Genomic DNA, 20,384 nt, shown 5'->3' with positions numbered 1-20,384 from the left:
AGCACCAATGCCATAAAATGAAGATACCAATTCTTAATATACGTGTCAACTTAGGTTACCTGTTGCCTTTTGATCTCTATATTTGATAATATTCTCATATTCTTATTTTCTTTTTCTTTTATAAAAACTCAGTTTACTTCTTGGATCACGCAATAGAAAATTTGCATTCTTTCACCATAAAAAAATATATTTTCGCCAATATTAATAGAATAATAAATACGCATTAAACCTAAACCTGAACCTATTATTCTTGTTTCAATTTTTGTAATAAAAAATGCCCACTAAGCATATCTTAATTTTCACATATTCTCTCCACTTTGGTTGTAATAGTAAGAATTCAAATTTGAAAGTACTCAAATGTCTTCATTTTGGTCATAATTCATCTTTTCAGAGCGACTTAAGTTGAACCTACTGCACTAAAAGAAAAACTTTTCCAAGAGTATGTTAATAAAAATAATGTCCACGAGAAATGCCACATGTGCCCTAGATATAGTTAGGGATAAATGCACGTAACACTGCTGTGTTTCTCCAAACCTAGTTTTTCTCGAATACTTGTTTCAAAATTGTCGGCTTCCCGTCTCCTTCGATAATTCCATGTTAAAAGAAACTAATAACATGCTGGAAATCTTGAAATTGTTTTGAATTGTTATTAAGAACACTTTAAAAATCTCTTCAGTTTGGTCTCTGATGGACCCATAATTGTCTACGAATAAATCCTACAAATAGTACTTGAAAGAATAGGAAAACCATAAATTAATGGTGTAAAAGTTTCATACAGCGCCAGTCAATTTTGTTATAAACATTCCTAGTTGTTACACAATGACTATTCTTAATCGCTAGTGTGATAGCATCTTTAATTTAGGTCTAGAAATTATATAGTTTTTTGATATATTTTCTTATATTAGTCTCAGTGTCTGGATCGATTATGCAATATAAATTTTGTGATTGTCCTCTTCATTTTGCAATATATAGTTCATATTATTAATTTATTTTGATATTTATTTTCTTTTAATAATTTTTTTCGATATATTTATAACATATCAGCATAGCTGTAATCTTCTATTCTGAAACTTATTAAAAAATAAAAATAGCAAAAAAATTATTTATGCATGCGATATCAGGAATTATTAAAAAATAATTAAAATAAATAATTTTTTAATGTAACCCTTTGAGGTTTTTTTTTTTAAATTGTTTTTTCGTTGTTTGCATCCACTTTATGTAGTCTTTCTTAATTAATTCTTAGATGTACTTTATTGACAGAATTGTTGCTAATTTATACAGTCTTTTTATTTTCTTCTTTATACTACTAGAGAAAATTAAAGATGGACATAACTTTTTGACAGAATATTAATTAAATGATTTTGGTATTTTCCCCTCCCTTTTTCTAAATTAAATACTGACACACCTCGAGAAATTAAGGATCATTGAATGTTGAATGAGGTTCCCCGTCACAAGAAATTTCCATTTATTGATATACAATGCATAGTTTGCATCAGCAGAATTTAATCTTTTACTCAATTATGATCTCTTTTTATTTGTCTTTTTCATTTTCTTCCTCCCTATCTTTCTTTCTCCCAGTTTCCACTCTCCCAAACAAAGGACAAAAGCAGTATGAGATTTTTTTTTTGTTTTCTTGTTTCTTTAACATAGCTGTTCTTTGTCTAAATTGTGTTTGCAAGTGATATGTTGTATTATAATACATACATTATCATGCCTAACTTCTTTAAATTCTTCTTTTATAATTCACTGTCTTGTTTAATAATATTCTATTTTTCTAAGCTTTGACATACTCATATTGTTACCAAATTTTTATCGGTTCCACATTGGTAGTAAACATTAAATAATCAAATACCGGAACAAACTAAAGGAAACAAGGAAACAAGAATCTTTTGATTTGAATATATATATGTCTTCTTCTCTTTATATAGCTTGAATAAGCACGTGGAGTTAATTAATCTTTTCTTTCTTTCGTTTTTCCAATTTAAAAGCATTTGGATTTCAGTATTTCTTAATTAGAAAATGGTTTCATATAATAAACTACGATTGCAAATGTATATTGTTAATGAAACAATAATTATTAGCGTAATTGAATCCCACACTACACAGCGGATCTCATACTTACCTAATATCCTATACGAAATCTTTAATTAGAGACAGAATTCCCATTCCAACAAGTGATTATTTCGCTAAACCCTCTGCTGTTATGGGTTAAGAGCTAATTAATAACATGCAATGTAATTTACAAAACAACATCAGTTAGCTAACCCTGAGTACATAAAATGGGTTTTTCTCAATTTAACTAACTGGAAACCCCCTTGTAAATATCTTAATTCTAATCATATTTAGAGGAAATTAAACAAAAAAGCAAGAAAGAAGAAACATCATCAGACAGGTATGTCCATAAAGGGTTTTGCTTGTTGGGTAGGTGTTTGGCATGGCCTAATACAGTAGTACTGCAGAAATTCAAATAAATGGGATGTGGGCATGCATTAATGTGATCATAGATTTGCTTTGCCATTGTCATTGTCATTACCTATTGTAATAATCTAGTTCTAAAATATTAGCTAAATTCTAGTATGCAAGTGACACAAAAAAAAAAAAATAATAATTATTACTCTAAACTTTGGCGTGGCACATATATATGCCTTCTGCTTGAGTATGAGATTTCAATGGTAACCTTTTGCTTTTAGAAAATAAGAAATTAAAGCATTAATAAAGGCTGAAATTCCGTAATTATAACCTGAAAAAAAAAAAAAAACAGAAGATCATGCGCATGGAGAGTGACAAATAAATTACTCTGTTTTGGACACATTGCTTCTTCTTCTTTTTTTCTTTTGATTTTGATTGATTTATTTATTTATTCAAAATCTTTCATGTGGAATGATATTCCGGGTCAAATTTTTGGACGTTAGACTGATTATATTACTCATATTTCATAAAATAAAATTCTCTAAATTCGAATCTGTAAATTCACAAGAAAATAATAGTTTCTTGCAATCTCGACTTAATATCTAAATCCTGGTTAATTAAATGCGTTGATTACTAATAAAACTAATTTATTTCAGGTGTTTTCCATATGGTATTTGAGAAGTGTAATGGCTTTAGATAAATTTTTCATTTCAATACCATTACTAAATTAACACTTACAACAGTGATATTTGGCCCAAAAAAAACATATGGTACTGATATTTTCACTGAATTAACACTTGGTGATATTGATATTGAAAATATAATTTAAAAGTATCAAAATACAATACTTGAAAAGAATTATTGAACAAAAGAAAGAAATTTAACATATATGGGTTCTTATTAAATATAAATTTCATTTCATTTCAAATCCTGCATATTTTTTTTAAAAGAAAAAAGTTGTGTGAAACGGACACATAATCTTTTTCCTTTCCCTGGAAAAGAAATGAAATGTGAAATTAGTATTTGATGAGAGGAAACTGGATTATTTGTAAGCTATGCCATGCTTGCCAAGAAATTTGCTTTCCAGAATTCCCTTTCCTTTTTTCTTTTTCCCTTTTGTAAATTAGACCATGATTTCAGATTACAAAAAGTAACACGTGTGTGCACGAGGGGGAATACATTCTATCATATAATACTTAAACATGGGTTAGGGTTAGGGTTTGGGTTTGGGTTTGGGTCCATGAACTTAACTACTACTCTTCAGTCAATAATTACATAAGCAATTTAGTGGGTTCTTTTTCTTTCTTTTCTTTTAATTTATACATAAATAAAAGATAATATATAGTATCAACTAGAATTATTTCTTTTTTCCAATTTTCAAAAGAATGTGGCTGATGATGTCCAATGTTCACATCACGTGGATCTTTTTGTGAACCCATTCACTGGGTTTGTAAAGTCCATAGTTATATACTGTCCGTACTATGGATTATCTTAGCTAAATGCGGCTAATTGTGCTTATTATTAAGACCTTGAATAATTAGTGTTTCCACTATCATTCAATTGACACTTGAGGCTTAATTTAATTGATAAAAATGTTTATTTTTGCAAGTGAGAGATCTTTAAGTTTTCAATAAGTTTTTTTACACTGAATAAATTTTTTATTTTGATAACGAGTCTAAATAGATAGACTATCCAAACGACCGATTGATCCTCTCATCGCTCTACCAAACAGACTCTTAACTTACTCTGTAGCAAATGTGGACAAAACTCAGCGTGACACGAAGGAGGAGAGGCAATTAGTGTTAATGAATGGCCCTATCTGATCAATTACTTTCAATCACCTTGTCTTTTTTTCTCTTTTTCTTTTTTCAACAATTTTAACAATATAAGAAGTTGTGTAGGAAGTTGGACAAGATATGTAGCTCAGTTAAATGATTAGGATCCCACCACCACCACTTTAGTTTCCAAATAAATTGGGTCTTAAAAAGCTGCTTGATGTGCAGAGAGCTATGGCCTGAAGTTCCCAAGAGTGATTATGAGTGCTTGGAAGAATAATAAGCAAACCACTTTGGAAAAAACATTCTGGTTTTCAGATTCATTTGCTATCAATTTCCTTTGAAAATTTTGAATTTTTATAGCTGAGCCACAATTTTGGTGGGTTCAGACAGCATTTTTTTCTTTTCTTTTTAATTGTTTTATCAAGCAGAGTATTATGATGGAGTGAGTTTTTTTTACACTCACTCTTTTTGTCATTATTGTAGCCTAATATATTCATACTTTCTAAAACAAATTAGGATGCAGTCGTGCATGGTTCTAATTGACTGAAACAAAGTACTTGCCTGCTATCTTTTCAAAAATCGATTGGCTTCACATTCAAATAAGAAAAAAGAAAGAAAAGAAAAAAGGCATTACAATTGACAAAAAGAAATTGAAGCAAAAATTAAAAATCTAAAATACATACCAAACTTGGAATTGAACGCATATTGATTTTGACCAAGAAGCCTAAATTATCATATTTCATTTTATAATTAATTGGAAGATTAGTGTAAAGATTATTATATTTCATTTTATAATTAATTGGAAGATTAGTGTAAAGATTATCATATTTCATTTTATTATTAACACCTTTTTTATATGTTCTTTCTCTAGTAAATTTGAGCATTTTCTTTGTGTTACTTTTATTTAATATTGCGGTGAAATATTTTATACTTTTAAAATTATCATTTTTTTTTTCCATATACCATGGATATCGGTATATAATTGAGTTTGAACTTATTATAAAATATTTATTTAAAATACTAAACCACATAATGCTTACGTGGCTTATCACTAACATCTACACAAATCTAAATATTGCAATTTGGTTGCAGCTCCTAATCATTCCAAATAGTACCAATATGATGACACATGCTTCCATTTGTAGAAAATAAAGTTAATCAATGCCAAGCCAAGAATAATTAATTTCTTGAGTTCAAAGGCTCCATTTTTCTGGTCTAAATTCAGTGCATTTGGACCAACCACATCTTTTTTTAAAAATAAAATACAATAAAAGATCTTTTTTTTTCTTAGAAATTAATTATTAGAGAGGGATAAGAGCAAAATAGGACATCTCCATCAAGGAAAAAAACAAAAGAAGCAAAAATATGGTTCACATGTTTGCTAATGCAATATATATATATCTATAAAAATCATGGTTCACTTTATTGAATAAGTTTCCAGGGAGTGAGCAATTGGTGCATATAGTTTTAATAAGTTTGTATTTTCAGTCATTTTCCACTCCACTGTGAATTCACAGTGGCATTTCCAATTGATTTTGTGAACTGTGGATGGTGATATATATTTTTGTGTACAAGTGGAAAACCTAGAGTTTGCTGCTCTACCTACGTAATAGAAAAACTAACAAAGAACTAAGACAAAAGGTATAAGTTATCACTTAGAAAAGCACATGTGGAAAGTAAGACTTCAAAGATCTTTAATGGCTTGAGATACAGAACATCACCTCAAGAAAGGTACTAGAAGATAAACCCTTTGAAGTAAAGAATATGACTTGGAAAGTTATGGATCATACATGTGTTTTTCTTTTCAGGTCAAAAAGATTGCTACCTTATCTAATTTGGCCCAGAAAGATATTCCTTTCTGACCCTTGACAATTTCAGAACAATGTATTGCTTTAGCTTATGAAAAATGCATAGCTTAAAGCAAGTGGCATAGTAGCATCAGAATTTTCACCAGTCAATGATAATCATAAATCAAGAGAAAAAGAACCCATAACATATGAATTAGCTTGCCGAGTGAAGAAAGCATTAAGGTATTGTCCCAAGTCACAATCTTACCTAAAGCTTCCAGGTAGTGAGGAGTTAGATTTACTTCCGGGTAAAGTTGCCTGATTCTGAAGAGTCCATGAATCAAACTTCAGTCGCCTACAATGTAAGAATTTGTCATCAGGCCAAAGAACATTCCACAACTACCACAAAGCAAAAAAACTAGAGCCATGAAACTGTACAAGCAAGCATCCGTTTCAACTCGTGATAAATCAAATCTCTTCAAATGATTCTCATATCATTGTCCAAATCATTTCTGACAATGAAAGAATGACCCTACAGAAGATATATATATATATATATATATATATATATCAGAAAGTGATTAGCTTAGCTATATTGTTTTTTTGACGAATGGCGGCGCCTGTGCTATCTATTCACACTACTTGCTATCACCATCAAAGTCATTCCCCACATTCTGATATCATTCTAGTAGATATAATAATAGCATTATCCAATCATTAGAATAACCAAGAACGTGCTTCAATACAGTAATGAACCAGATATGAGCATGCTACCTAGATAAAGCCAAAACAGAATGATGCAAATTCCTTCAAACTAGTAACAATTAGACAAGTTGCCTAGAGACTGTACAGAAATATACTCGCTCCTCTTTAGTATGAAGCTGTTCTATCATTAACTTTTAAATAACACTCTGCTCAGCATTATAATTCAAATTAAAAGAAGGAAAAGAATATGTACTTTGTCTTGATCTGGGATATAACAGAATTGTTTATGCAATAATGCAAATCAACATCAAATGATACGGAACACTATTTAGAGTACGAACAATCAAACATCGTTTTCCTCGAATGATCTGTCAAATTTGGTTCTCGAATGATCTGTCAAATTTGGTGGGCATCGAGTATTCATAAACTAATTCCTATAGGGTACAAAAAGTTGTGGACGGGCAATAAAGATGATACACTAATTTGTTCATATTAACATGTAAGAATGATAAGTAAACTGCAGCTCATTTTAGTCACAAATTGCAAACTATAGAAAGCTTATGCAAAATGAGCAAAACCATGGAAAGAAAAAGTTCAATGAAAATAGAAAATGACATACAGAAAAGACAGGCTGAGTAATTATAATATGATATAAGTTCAGTCACTCCCACAATGTACATGAGAAAGAGTTAAGCATCGATCCTTAATAAACCGCTAGGAAACAAGAAAAGAAAGCATATCAAGCACCAAAACCCTCACCACCCTTCCCCTCATACAAGGCCCACTGATATATGTAACCCAAAATTGCAGTACCACTTAGAAGTCCAAGGACAAATCAGAAAGGATCTGAGGGCAGAGGCCAGGAGCTAGATATATTTTGATACCGTGGCAGCTAACCTTTCATTTCTAAATCTAAAATTGTTTAGAAACAGGCCAGTAATTCATATCAAGCACCAAGCGCCTCAGCTACAACTAAGTTCTGCCATCCCCTTCACAGGAGATCTCAGCTCTCTAGTCTCCAAGAAAATCCAGCAATGATTACACTTAATTTAAAACAAATGTTATCTAGGAATGCTTGTTTGGCCCAACTAAATTGAAGTGACTGAAGCTTATCAATTAGTATCATCACAATTATCAAGTCCATGAACATAACAACATCACATAACCTTTATAGACAGGCATAATAAAAAAAGTTTTCAGGCCCAGCCTTGCATAACATTATGTACAAAATCATTGTAAAACAAACCATTTTACACAGAAGACAACGTCATTTTCTGAAATACAAAAGGAACAGAATATATAAACTAGCATCTGCATACAAACTTTTTCATGTAGTTTCTATAACCCTACACCGTAGTGATGGCCATGTACCTTCACACAAAATGGTACTAGCAAGTTCGCAACACCCAGATTTACATGAGCACATATGAAGATGCCTATACACTCTACAAGAGTTAGTTTCATGATAAATCAGGTGTGCACTTACAGAACATTGCCTATAGACAGTTTAAAGCACCTCAATTCCAACTTGCAGGCAATTGATGCCAAAATACAACCTCGCATTTGGACTTTAGCTGCCACAAGCCATGCACTCTTCTCTATTCCTCAAAGAGCAAACCATTTGTGCCATATCAGTATCAACGTAGTCATTCGTGCTATTAACATTTTCCTGCTTCGCCACAAAAAGGATAAAGTTTTAACATAAAAATGAATGCAGCCTCATGATATGTTTTCTAAAAGAAAAAACCTATCATTCTGCTGTAGGCAATAATTTATTGTTGGAATTTTGCAGCCATTGTGTCAAAAGCAACTACATACATAGCAAGCTATTATTGGAAAATACTGGTGTAGCTCTATTCTCAAAATTGATCTATCAAAACCTTCAAAATTAAGAACTTAACATGGAATATTTATATGACTGGCTTCACGTTATAATATGAAGAAGTTTCATTACATGTTTGAGAACAGATGTATCAACAGTGAACTTGATTGCATCAGCTGCAGCACGTGTTCTCAGATAGTACATCCCTGTTTTCAGGCCCTGCTCCAGAAAAAGAAATGAAACAATGAATATATGAACAAAACTATTGCGACGTATAAGATATTTTAGGAACATTCTTAGGACGAAATATAGAAGTAATTTTTTAAGAATTTTAGTTTTTAGAAAATAAATGTCTTCCAATGACGAGCTGCAGATATGCCACCTTAGACAATAATATATGATGATGATGCAATTAATTTTAGAATTAAAAAGGGTAAACAGTAAACTCTACTTCTCTAAGCATTATTTCCAGTTAATGCATGGAGAAACAAGCCAACACCCTGAATTTTATAGCAAAATAGTAAAATTAGCATCAAACCATTATTAGCTATACATAGTGTGAAACCAGTGAAACTAGCATTTCAAGGATGATATACAAATTCATACCTTGGACCAAGCATAGAAATGCAATGAAGTTAGTTTCCCTAGATCAGGTTGATCCATGTGAATATTTAGACTCTGACTCTGGTCTATGTAGCATCCCCGAGCAACAGCCATATCAACCAATGTCTTTTGCTTGATTTCCCACACAGTCCTGACATTTTCTTTAATTAATTCCACCTTAGCATAACAAGAAGTAATCAGAAATTAGATTAAGATACAAGTAGAAAGAGAAGATATCCATACTTGTAGATAGCTTTCAGCTGCTCAGGAATCTCAGGAACTTTGGCAACAGAGCCATTCTCATAAATTATCTTGTTTTTAAGAGCATGGGACCAAAGACCAATCTCTGTCAAATCATGAAGGAGGTGTTTGTTCACCACAACAAATTCACCACTGCAAAAGAGACGAGTTAGAAGGCAGCAGATACATTCTCTGATGGCATCAATTTGATAAAGAATCACAAACCTTAAAACTCGGCGGCTATAAATATTTGATGTATAAGGCTCAAAGCACTCATTGTTACCAAGTATCTGACTTGTTGAAGCAGTGGGCATAGGAGCTACAAGAAGGGAATTTCTTACCCCGTTCTTCGAGATCATTTCCCTAAGGACATTCCAATCCCATCTGTCAGATGGGATCACACCCCACATATCCATCTGAAGAATCCCCTAAAAGGAAAAGAAGAAACATCGCTAAAGAGCTAGAATGCAATTTATTCATGTTTTGCATTTAAATATTTTCTTTGCAGGCATGGAGCATATAATGTGCATCAAATAAAATTTAACTGGAAAACTTGAAAAAGGTTAATGTATCGTATAAACAAAATATGATAAAAGGAGGAAAATAACTAAAAAGTGACACCATTTCTCCATAGCAATTTTCAAGTATTATTAATACGAGATCAATGCTAGACCATGTCCACTGTACTAAATACATAAAATTAGTACTCAGAATATCATTTAATGAACAGATTGGGCCATTCAATCAAACATTAAGCCTCAACCTCATTGCCTAAAAATTTCACAGGCTGCTATTTGTTTGATTTATGTCAAAAGGATGCACCAGATAGAGAGTAGTGGCACATCATGTAAGTGCAACAATATGAAGCCATCAAATGCCCTCTTTAGCATATGCCGATGATATAATTACTTGAAAATTGAAAAGTCCATATATTCATACCTTGCTCACGGGGCTCCCTTTATATGTTTCATAAGGGCCATCTATAGCAGCCAGCTCAGAAGACGATTTCAGTGCATGGTAGTAAATGGTCTCAAATATGTCTTTGTTCAGTTGCTGGGCCTGTAAAAAAAGTTTAAAAAAAGAAATCAAAAGAAAAGCCAAGCATTCAGTCCGCCCAAGCTAACAAGTCAAAGCTACATAACGTCCCACAAAAGTGAGTTAATACCTCCAGTGAGTCAAAAGGCATGCCAAGCAGAATAAAAGTATCAGCGAGACCTTGAACTCCAATACCCATTGGCCTGTGTCGTAAATTTGATCTCCTTGCAGTATCAACTGGGTAGTAATTAATATCGATGATCTTGTTTAAATTTGCAGTAATTGTCACAGTAATCTATCAGAGCAACAAAATTTACATCAGTTCACGTTTTCAAAGATGGATAACAGATTTAATTCCATGTGTAAAAGAAAATCTAGCCAACTAGATAGGTAGCCACAGTCCTACGCATGTTTTCAATTATAACTTTTATTGAAGACAACAAACTTGCTTGCCACTCCAAGCAAAAAACAAAAACGTATAATTAATCTCTATGAGTTCTCAACTATGACATACCTCCGCTAGTTTTGCAAAATCAAAATATCGAGTCTTTGAATCTCTACTTCCCACCAATTTAGATGAGTGTGACTCAATGGGCACCCCCTAAAACAAACAAGTAAAGATTGATGAACAATATTATTCAAAGTAAATGAAGGTAAGATGTATCAGCTAACAATGAGATTGTACAAATCCTACCCTTTCCCTGACAAATCGTGGTAGAGCAATGGATGCCAAATTGCAAACTGCAGTTTCGGTTGGACTTGTGAACTCAATAACCTCAGTACACAGGTTTGAGGACTTTATAGTGCCCAGATTCTGCTGGTTGCTCTTCCTATTACAAGAATCCTGAAGAGACATCCTTTTTAAGATATCACTCAAAAGATAAGAGCCAATGAAAAATGTTCCTGAAGTACCTTGAAAAGCATATAAGGGGTTCCTGTTTCAATCTGCGAATTTAAAATCTCAAACCAGAGTTTCCTAGCAGGTATAACTTTCTTTGCCCTATCCTGTAACCATAAAATACATCATCTAATGGTTACTCTGGCGCAGATTAATACTTAACCGTTGGTTGCGGCAATCAAGATTAAAGGAAAAATTTCCTACCCCGTCTTCATAAAAAGTGTATAATTTCTCAAATTCTTCACCCCAACAATCAGCCAAACCAGGAGCTTCATTAGGGCAAAACAAAGACCAGCTGCCATCACCTCGGACTCTTTCCATAAAGAGATCAGGAATCCAAAGAGCATAGAACAAATCTCTAGCTCGACGTTCTTCCTGCATTAAAGCAAAAGGATAGTAGAATATACAAGAAAATCTTAGAATTTCTAAAAAGTAGAAAGAAAACCAAAAGAATCTCAAATTTCCTGGCTTAACCTCACAACCCTTTACTGATTTGAAAAATAATGAAATTCATCAATCCACATTTCACAAGTACCTTTCCATGGTTTTTCCTGAGATCTAAAAACTCAAAGATATCTGCATGCCAGGGCTCCAAATATATGGCAAAAGCACCTAGAGGAAAAAAGAATTAGCCATGATTAATAGGTATAATTACATGATTGGGCATGTGTGTGAATCATAGGCATTACAAGTAGTATCATAATTGTGATCGCACCCTTCCTCTTTCCTCCCCCTTGATCAACGTAGCGAGCAGTGTCATTAAACACTCGAAGCATGGGAACAATACCATTTGATTCCCCATTTGTCCCGCAAATAAAACTGCCTGTAGCACGAACGTTATGCACAGAAAGACCAATTCCTCCAGCAACCTTGCTAATAACAGCACACTCCTTCAAAGTGTCAAATATGCCCTCGATGCTATCATCTTTCATGCACCCAAGAAAGCAGCTACTCAACTGCCATGCCAACAAAATAAGGACGGGAGAAAGAGAAAGAAGTGAAGGATAAGATCACATGAGTAATATTCAGAAGATGAGCATCACAACTTCAAAACATTTAGAAAAGTGATCCAACATAAACATACTTGGGGCTGGGGTGTTCCTGCATTGAAAAGAGTAGGGGTAGCATGTGTGAACCATCGTTGAGCCATCAAGTGATATGTTTTAACAGCAGATTCAACGTCATCTTTGTGGATACCAATAGCAACCCTCATCAACATGTGTTGTGGTCTTTCTACAATCTTCCCATCAATCTTCAAAAGGTAGGACCTCTCAAGAGTTTTGAAGCCAAAGTAATCATAGTCAAAATCTCTGTCATAAATGATCTCACTATCCAGACGAGTAGCATTCTGTAGCAAGAAGATACAAATCAGTAAATCCATTCTTCGAAATCAAACAAAGACTTTCTGTCTAAACATCATTCCTCAATCCATATTAACTAGAGTTACAGAGCCATACACCGATAATAGAAGCATTACCACAAGATATATGGTATTCAAAAACAAGATTAAGCCTATGTATTTATCAAGAGAGCCAGGTGATGATTCAAAAATTAGCTCACTGCCAAATGTATCAATATTCAAAAAAATATTTTTTATGAAACATTAAAAAAAATTAATGAGAGAGATTACCTTCATGATTATTTCATAAACATCATCTGCAATAAGAGAAGCCTTCTGCCCTGACCTCTTATTAATATGACTATACATTAATTTGATCCTACATAACCCATTCAAGCAAATAACACTTCAGTCTCCTAAACACAACCCACTAAAATTAAGAAAAAGAGCCCCAGAATAATTCAATCAAACTGAAATACTAACGTCTCTGAGAATGACTTCTTTGTATTTTTGTGCAAATTCGAAACAGCAACTCTCGCAGCCAACTGCACCACATAACATACATTATCAATCAAAGTTGAAATCAACCCAGATATCAAGACCACAAACAGACTCAAAATTGACATAAACACAGGTATCGGAACCACATAAACTGACTCGCCAGAGCACAACACCACATTATATAAAAGCCAATGAAGCCCCAGATACAAAACATTCAAAATTGATATAAAACCAACCACGTAAAATCAACTCACAATAGCATAATCAGGGTGATTAGTAGTCATAGCAGCCGCTGTCTCAGCGGCTAACTCATCAAGTTGAGTAGTGGTGACACCTTTATAGAACCCCGAGCAAACTTTTTGAGCCACAAGAACAGGGTCACAGTACTCACTATTTAACCCATAACTCAGTTTCTTCAATCGAGCAGTGATTTTGTCGAAATGAACGGTTTCTTGATGCCCATCACGTTTTATCACATACATGATTGTATAATATTTGAAGAGAAAAAAGTTTGATTTTAACTGGAAAGGTGATCGAGAAATTCTATCGAACAGGTTGTAGGAGCTGCTAAGGATTGTGCTTGTTTATATAGAGAAATGAAAGGGAGAAAGATTGCAAGAGAAGCTAGAGCCAATTTTAAAGGATTTGAAATTGAATTGAATTTGAAGAGTTAGTTTTGTTTGATTTATTTATTTTAGTCAAGTTCTTCTGCACTTTCGCCGATGTTTTAATTTTCCCGCCAGTTTGATACGTGGACATGAACGAGACGGTGGCGCGGTGGCTTGAAGATACACTTGAATTTACTAAAGAACTTCTTGGTAAATTCTTATCCGATTGTTGTTATAAACTCAGATTATTAACAATATTATTGTTAGATTAATATTTGATACTTTTAAAATTATTATTAACTTTAACACAAATTATTTATTATCTAAAATTAAATAGTCGAGATTTAGTTATATCCACTCGACATCAAATACAATTTATAATTATGAGAAAGTTATCACTTAATAAATATCTAAATATTAATTTTTTTGACTTAAGACTTGTTTAGTTCAGCTGATCAATGCAGCTATACCAGCTCCAAGCTCGTAGCTGATAGCTGATAAATTAAAATTTTAATAAAATTTTATTAGTGATTGATGTTAGTATATTAAATGACCCTTGAATGTATAATTTATCAGTATTTTATTTTATTATAGTATATTTTATGATACAAATTAATAAAAATAATTTATAAAAATTTAAAAAATTATAATTCATTTTTAGCTCAATTGTATTTATTATTAAAAATATTTATAAAAATTATCTTAAAAATAGAAATTTAAATTTAAATTAATAAAAATTTTATAATTTTATATATTATAGTTATTTATCTATTAAGAATAATTTTAAAATAATAATTATTTAATTTAAATATTTAAATTTAATTATATAAAATCAATTTAAAATAAGTTATTGTCAATAAGTTTTAATAAGGATAATAGTGTCCAGAATAAATAAAACAATCAAATCAGCTATCAGCGAATAAGAAAAAGCTTTAAAATAGAGCTGATATAATCAACAGCAGACTATGATTAAATCAACTATCAGTTGTTGTTTTTTAAATCTTTACCAAACACTTTAATATAGTTGTTCAGTGAGAAATAACTATTAACTGCATCAAACTTCTAAATTAAATACTCTCTTAATACTTAATATTATTAGTGAATTAATAAAAATTAAAGACAAGATAAATAAATATATTATCATATTATACAAATAAAGTTGATGAGACAAAACAATATTATAGTAAGATAAAACATAACATAACATCTATTTTTTAAAATTTTATATATAAATATTACTATTTTGATGAATATTTTCTTAAGACGGAACTTAAATAGTTTATAACTTATTCCATGAGAGACTTTATTTCTTTTTATAAAAAGTTCAAATTAAGACCGTAATTCAGATTTAAATATTAATCGATAATATTCACTTTTTTAGAAAAATTCTATTGCAAATGTTGACAAATGCAAATAGTTTTATAGCTAAAATAATAGGTAAGATTCCAAAGATATCCAAAATAGGAATATTATTATCGGCTTTTTTTTTATTTTCGAGAAAAATATCGTTATCGTTAATGGCGCCATAGCGTCGCCAAATAGTGATCTGGAGTAGCCTAAGGTGACGCAATAAGCTAAAAGAATGGCGCAAAAAAAGAAAGAGTGTTGAAACTTACGATGCTAGCTAATGACCTTAGAATGTCGACGCTATTAACGATGCGAGACTAAAAGTATGGAAAATGCAATTTATTTATCAAAATTCAGCATATTTTGCGATGGTCTATAAATGTCGCCAAATAGAATCTTTGACTACAAAAACTACCATCAGCTTTAGCCATTTTTTTCTACCTCGCAGCAGTCATTTGCCTCACCTATTAATTACCTTTCAGGGTATGAAAGCACTGACATTTCCACAAACTTGACATATATATATTAAAATTTTTTATTTTTTTATTTCTTTCGTCGGCAAAAACACCATTAGAATACATTTAAGACCTTATGCTTTCTAGCTTTTCTGCTTAGATGTTACTTCCTCCGGAGGCTCTTAAGAGAAATAAGCATATTTCTTTTAAGACGTAATTAGTAACCTTAGGATTTCATATTAAAAGTTAAAGTAGGACAATTAGGTTAAAGTTTACATGTAATATTTGTAAAATTAATATGGGTATTTTAATCATTTCAAAAAAAAATATTTTTATATTTGTTCTGGACATATTTTATGTAAATTTTGTTCATAAAAATCATTTTGATTTTGATAATACATAGTCTCTTTTATTTCCTTAATTCTTTTTTCCTAAAAAAATTCGATATATTGACATTCTTATAAATGCATTTGATTGTTGTTTAATTTTTTTAAGATCTATAATATGTAACGTTTTAGAATAGCCAACTATATTTTCTGAGTATATAAAATTTATAAATTAAATATATAAATATTTCTATAGGAAAATATTTGTTCTAGAATGAATTCTTTGTACAAGTTATTAAGAATAATTAGACAACTAAAACATAAATATACCAATATGTTTCCAAATTGAAACTTGAACCGCTAATACTACTAGGAATGAAGTCATGTTAAATCAAAACGGCACCGGTTACTTCTCAAATTTTATTTTATCCTCCACAAACTCTTTAAAAAAAAAAAATGATAGCTTGTGTTTCAGAATTTTGGGAACTTTAAATAAGAAGCATACATGTGGGTATGTGTAAATTAAATAATTCTTCTTTTTCTTACATTACAATGGTTATACTTTTTTATTTTTGTTTTCTTCCAAATAATGACTTCTTTTTCTTAAAGTGTGTCTATGTACATGTTTATTGTTTGCTATTTATTATTTTATTCTCAATATTAATTTTTTTTTTTTTTAAAAAACTACAATATCAACATATAAGGCATAATTAAGCAAATAAAATAAAGGTTGATAAAAAACTCTTGTTCTTCTTCTTCTTCTTCTTTTTTCCTCTCAAAATGGATATAAACAAAATGATGTATGCAAGTTATCTTAATAGAATATTAAATATTCAAATTTAGAAACTTTTTAAAATATCTTAAAATTAATATATAAAAAAATATATTTTTTAATTATTTTTTATTTTTTTGTTATTTTGAATAAAATAATCGATAATAATTGAAAATAACCATACTATAAATTTTAAAAAAATACTAAAAAAATATTTTTAATAGTTTAACATAATAAAATTGAACAAATAGAAAAATATCATAAATTTTGATAAAAAAAATAAAAAATGGATATTTATATTTTTTCTAAAATTTAATTGAATGAGGGCTTATCCGTTAGACGTTTTAATCAAAGATGAACTCGTTGTAAATTAGTTAATAATAATAAATATCAATTTGTGCCTATTAATTGTAAAAAAGCATAGGTTTTTTTTTTTATAGCTACAGAGTGAAATCATAATTTTTTTCTGTTTCTATAATACTAATTAATTTGTTAGTGAAATTTAAAGAATTTCTCTTGTATTTCACTATTATTTAAGCTCAAATATTAGATTATAAACAGTGAAGTCTCGTTGACTTAATAGTCAATATTAAAAAGTAGCCGTTTCAAAAAATTTAAAGTTTTATATATTTAGCAAAAAAAAAAAAAACAGACATAAAGGTTATATATGACTGTAAGGCTAAGCATTAGGGTCATTTTGTACCTTTTCCCTAATAACTAAAAAGGTAAATTACAATCAATTTGCTTATTTTTATGTATCTTATTATTTTCCTAGTTTCGATTGATTTTTATGTATCTTATTATTTTCCTAGTTTCGGTTGAGGTAAAAGTTGTTACCAAATTTAAAAATTAACTAACGATTTACTCGTGCATTGTTCGACTGTTCAATTATCAAATTAAGTTGATAGATACAATTTAATAAATTTTTTAATATTTAATATTAATTTATAAAATTTTAAAATTATAGCAAACTTACTAATTTTAAATGTCTTTAGTTTCAATTATAGTAAAAATTGTTACCAAATTTAAAAATTAATTATTGATATTCTTAGACTATTAATGAAGTGCTAAAAATATAAAGTTAAAACAAATACAAATCCTTAAAAACTTAAAATTAAATATTTAAAATTTCTTACTTTAATTAGATAATATTGAGTTTGATATACTTGATATGAAAATTTAAAACTAAATTGAATTTCTTAATGAATTTAGTCATTTGACTAGTTTTTCTAACATAAAAACTATAGAAGACTATATAGTCGACGGATGTAAGATTTAAAGCCTAACCAATTCAATAATTAAAGAGCAATTGTGACCTGAAATCGGACACTCCATAGTAATAAATCTTAATTATAAAGATGCGTAGAAATAGCAAAGACTAGATATATAGGTGAGTTTGTGTCAGTTTTTAATCAATCTCGGCGAATTACAAGAGAAAACTTGGTCTTTCATGATTAAATACTATCAAAATTGACACATTGAAAAAAAAAAAAAAAACCTCCAAAATTAACACATAAATTACTTCCAGCAAGGTACAAATTGCAAGAAGTTTCTTTGTCGTATGAGCAGCAAAGAGTACCTTAAAGACAGAAAAGCTATCTTCTCCCAGCAATCCTCAATAGTGGAGAAATAATTCCTTGAATCTCCTGAAGTGCGTGGTGTATTCTGATCTCTTCTTCGACTGAACGCTTCAGATTTCTAATATGACCCTTCAATGCATCAGAAGCTTTAATATCATCAGCCCTCATATCAAGCACTTTTCTCGTTAACCCCATTAACAGACCGGAATGTCTTGGCATAGTTGAGTACTTATGCAAGAAACCCAACAACAATCCAAGCTCTTCTTCATCCAGATTTGACACACACTTGATCAATTTCCTCCTAGCCACCAACTCCTCCATCACAGCCACCACATATTCTGGATTCTTCCCACTCAGAACTGAAACAAAAGCTTCTTTGTGCCTAAATTTTTTCAACAACTTATCATGCTCAGCCAATTTCACCTTCTTGGGTCTCAATATCAAATAATCACCTTCATTTGGCTTCTCTCCTTGACTCCTATGAAAGTACCTAAAATTAGTAGGCCTCAAAACCCGTCTCTGCGGCTCCCCAATACTCCCTAAACCCATAAAATCCCCAAACCCTCTTCCACCCTGTTCCTCATTTTCCTTCACCTTCCTTCTCCCACCAAATATAATCCCATTCGAAGTTCCAATTGCCCTAGACATACAATCAGGTGAAACCCCAATTGACATAAGGGGAGCAGGAAACCTCATTGAATGGGTAATTTTCATTTTAGCATAATCAAAAACCTTCATATACCCATCTAAACCAACACTCATAATTCTATACTGCATTCCCTCATCTTCCATTATCTTCCCTACACAGACAGACATAACCGTCTTATTATGACTCTCAACAGAATGAACCATCTTTCCTCCACCAATCAAATCCCAAATCTTTACACTATTACCTCCAGCAGTAACAAGCATTCCACCAGAAGGCAAAAACATGACATCCTCAATAGGCTTGCCATGATTCATTTCAAGAACTGATCTTTTACTCTCAACTCTAACATCCCATAATTTAACACAATGATCATAAGACCCAGTAACAAAAACCTCGCCGTCAATTGGAGAACAATCACCACACCTAACATAATCTTTATGACCCAACAAATCAAGAACCACAGTTTCACTAGCAACATCCCAATATTTAACAATAGCATCATCACCACCAGACACTAAATGAAGCTTATCAAGAAATGGGTATTTAACAAACCTAACAGGACGGGCATGTGACTTAAGACGACGAAGTGGGTTCCGGCTTTTGACATCGAAGACCTGAACGAGCCCAGAAAGATCGGAGGCGGCAATGAGGGAGCCATCGGAGCGGAAAGAGCAGGAGGAAACGACGTCGGAGAAGGATGAGATGGAGGATGTGGGAGCGAATGTTTGAGAGGAGAAAAGAGTGAGAGAAGCGGAATTTGCGGCGGCGAAGAGGTGAGAAGAGGGAATTGGAGAGTAGGCAATTGAAGGTATTGAAGAGATCAAGTTAGGGATTTGAGTGGATTTGAAGGAAGACCAGTATTTGGATTCTGGAGATTTTGAAGGAGTTCTCGATTTGGGTTTTAGTTTTGGTTTTATTGGGAAGATTGAGTTTTGGTTTTCCATTGAAGGTGCTGAAGTGAAGGAAAGCTCTGCCCGTTGTATTGTGTTTTTAGGGTTTTTAGGGTTTATTAACTGCCAAAGAAATAGAGGATTCTGAACTTATTATTAGGCCGAAGGGCCGAGTTAGCCCCTTACGTTATTCACTTTGTCTATAAAATAGTTTATTTTATATAATTTACTATAATAAATTAAAAAAGTCACAATCCGTTTAATTCAGCTGATGATAAGCAAGTGGCTGATATCTGGTAGTTGATCAGCTGGTGGCTGATAACTGGTAATTAGTAGTTGATGGTTGATAAATTAAACCGTTTGATATAATCTTATTAGCGATTATTGTTAGTATGTTAAATGACCATTGAAAATATATTTTATCGTTATATTATATTATATTTTAATAATATAAATTAATAAAAATAATTTATAATAATTAAAAAATTTATAGTTATTTGTTAGCTTAATTATATTTATTATTAAAAATATTTATAAAATTTATTTTAAATGTAAAAATCTAAATTTTAAATTCTATTGATAAAAATTTCTAATTTCGGATAGCATAATTTTAAATATTATAATTATTTAACTATTAAGA

General features: G+C 31.1%; 2 protein-coding genes across 4 annotated transcripts; both read right to left on the bottom strand.

Annotated features, from left to right (window-relative positions):
• Positions 1-5,929: 5,929 nt before the first annotated feature.
• On the bottom strand, positions 5,930-13,907 carry LOC8283227 (ribonucleoside-diphosphate reductase large subunit). 3 transcript variants are annotated; one of them, XR_007214862.1, is made up of 18 exons: positions 13,372-13,907; positions 13,100-13,161; positions 12,908-12,995; positions 12,362-12,625; positions 11,993-12,233; positions 11,813-11,889; positions 11,482-11,652; positions 11,292-11,384; positions 11,074-11,223; positions 10,894-10,980; positions 10,510-10,674; positions 10,284-10,403; positions 9,570-9,772; positions 9,348-9,497; positions 9,108-9,265; positions 8,634-8,720; positions 8,236-8,348; positions 5,930-6,329 (listed from the first exon to the last, which is right to left on the bottom strand). XR_007214862.1 is itself a non-coding variant. In XM_025158302.2 (17 exons), the coding sequence occupies exons 1-17, from the start codon at positions 13,597-13,599 to the stop codon at positions 8,250-8,252; spliced, it is 2,436 nt and encodes an 811-aa protein (XP_025014070.2). In that variant the 5' UTR covers positions 13,600-13,906; the 3' UTR covers positions 7,829-8,249. The 3 variants fall into 3 exon arrangements, 2 of the variants coding, with proteins under 2 accessions (XP_025014070.2, XP_025014071.2); XM_025158302.2 differs by lacking the exon at positions 5,930-6,329 and having other exon boundaries at positions 7,829-8,351; positions 9,108-9,255; positions 13,372-13,906; XM_025158303.2 differs by lacking the exon at positions 5,930-6,329 and having other exon boundaries at positions 7,829-8,348; positions 9,108-9,255; positions 13,372-13,905.
• Positions 13,908-17,994: 4,087 nt separating this feature from the next.
• LOC8283176 (protein SLOW WALKER 1) lies at positions 17,995-19,936 on the bottom strand. Its single transcript, XM_002524262.3, has one exon. It carries the CDS (start codon positions 19,796-19,798, stop codon positions 18,221-18,223), a length of 1,578 nt encoding a protein of 525 aa, XP_002524308.1. The 5' UTR covers positions 19,799-19,936; the 3' UTR covers positions 17,995-18,220.
• Positions 19,937-20,384: the final 448 nt, after the last annotated feature.

The sequence above is a fragment of the Ricinus communis genome, chromosome 2 (assembly GCF_019578655.1).
Source record: "Ricinus communis isolate WT05 ecotype wild-type chromosome 2, ASM1957865v1, whole genome shotgun sequence".
NCBI lineage: Eukaryota > Viridiplantae > Streptophyta > Magnoliopsida > Malpighiales > Euphorbiaceae > Ricinus > Ricinus communis.
The sequence above is the reverse complement of the archived record's forward strand: the minus strand, read 5'-3'. Positions and strand labels throughout refer to the sequence as shown.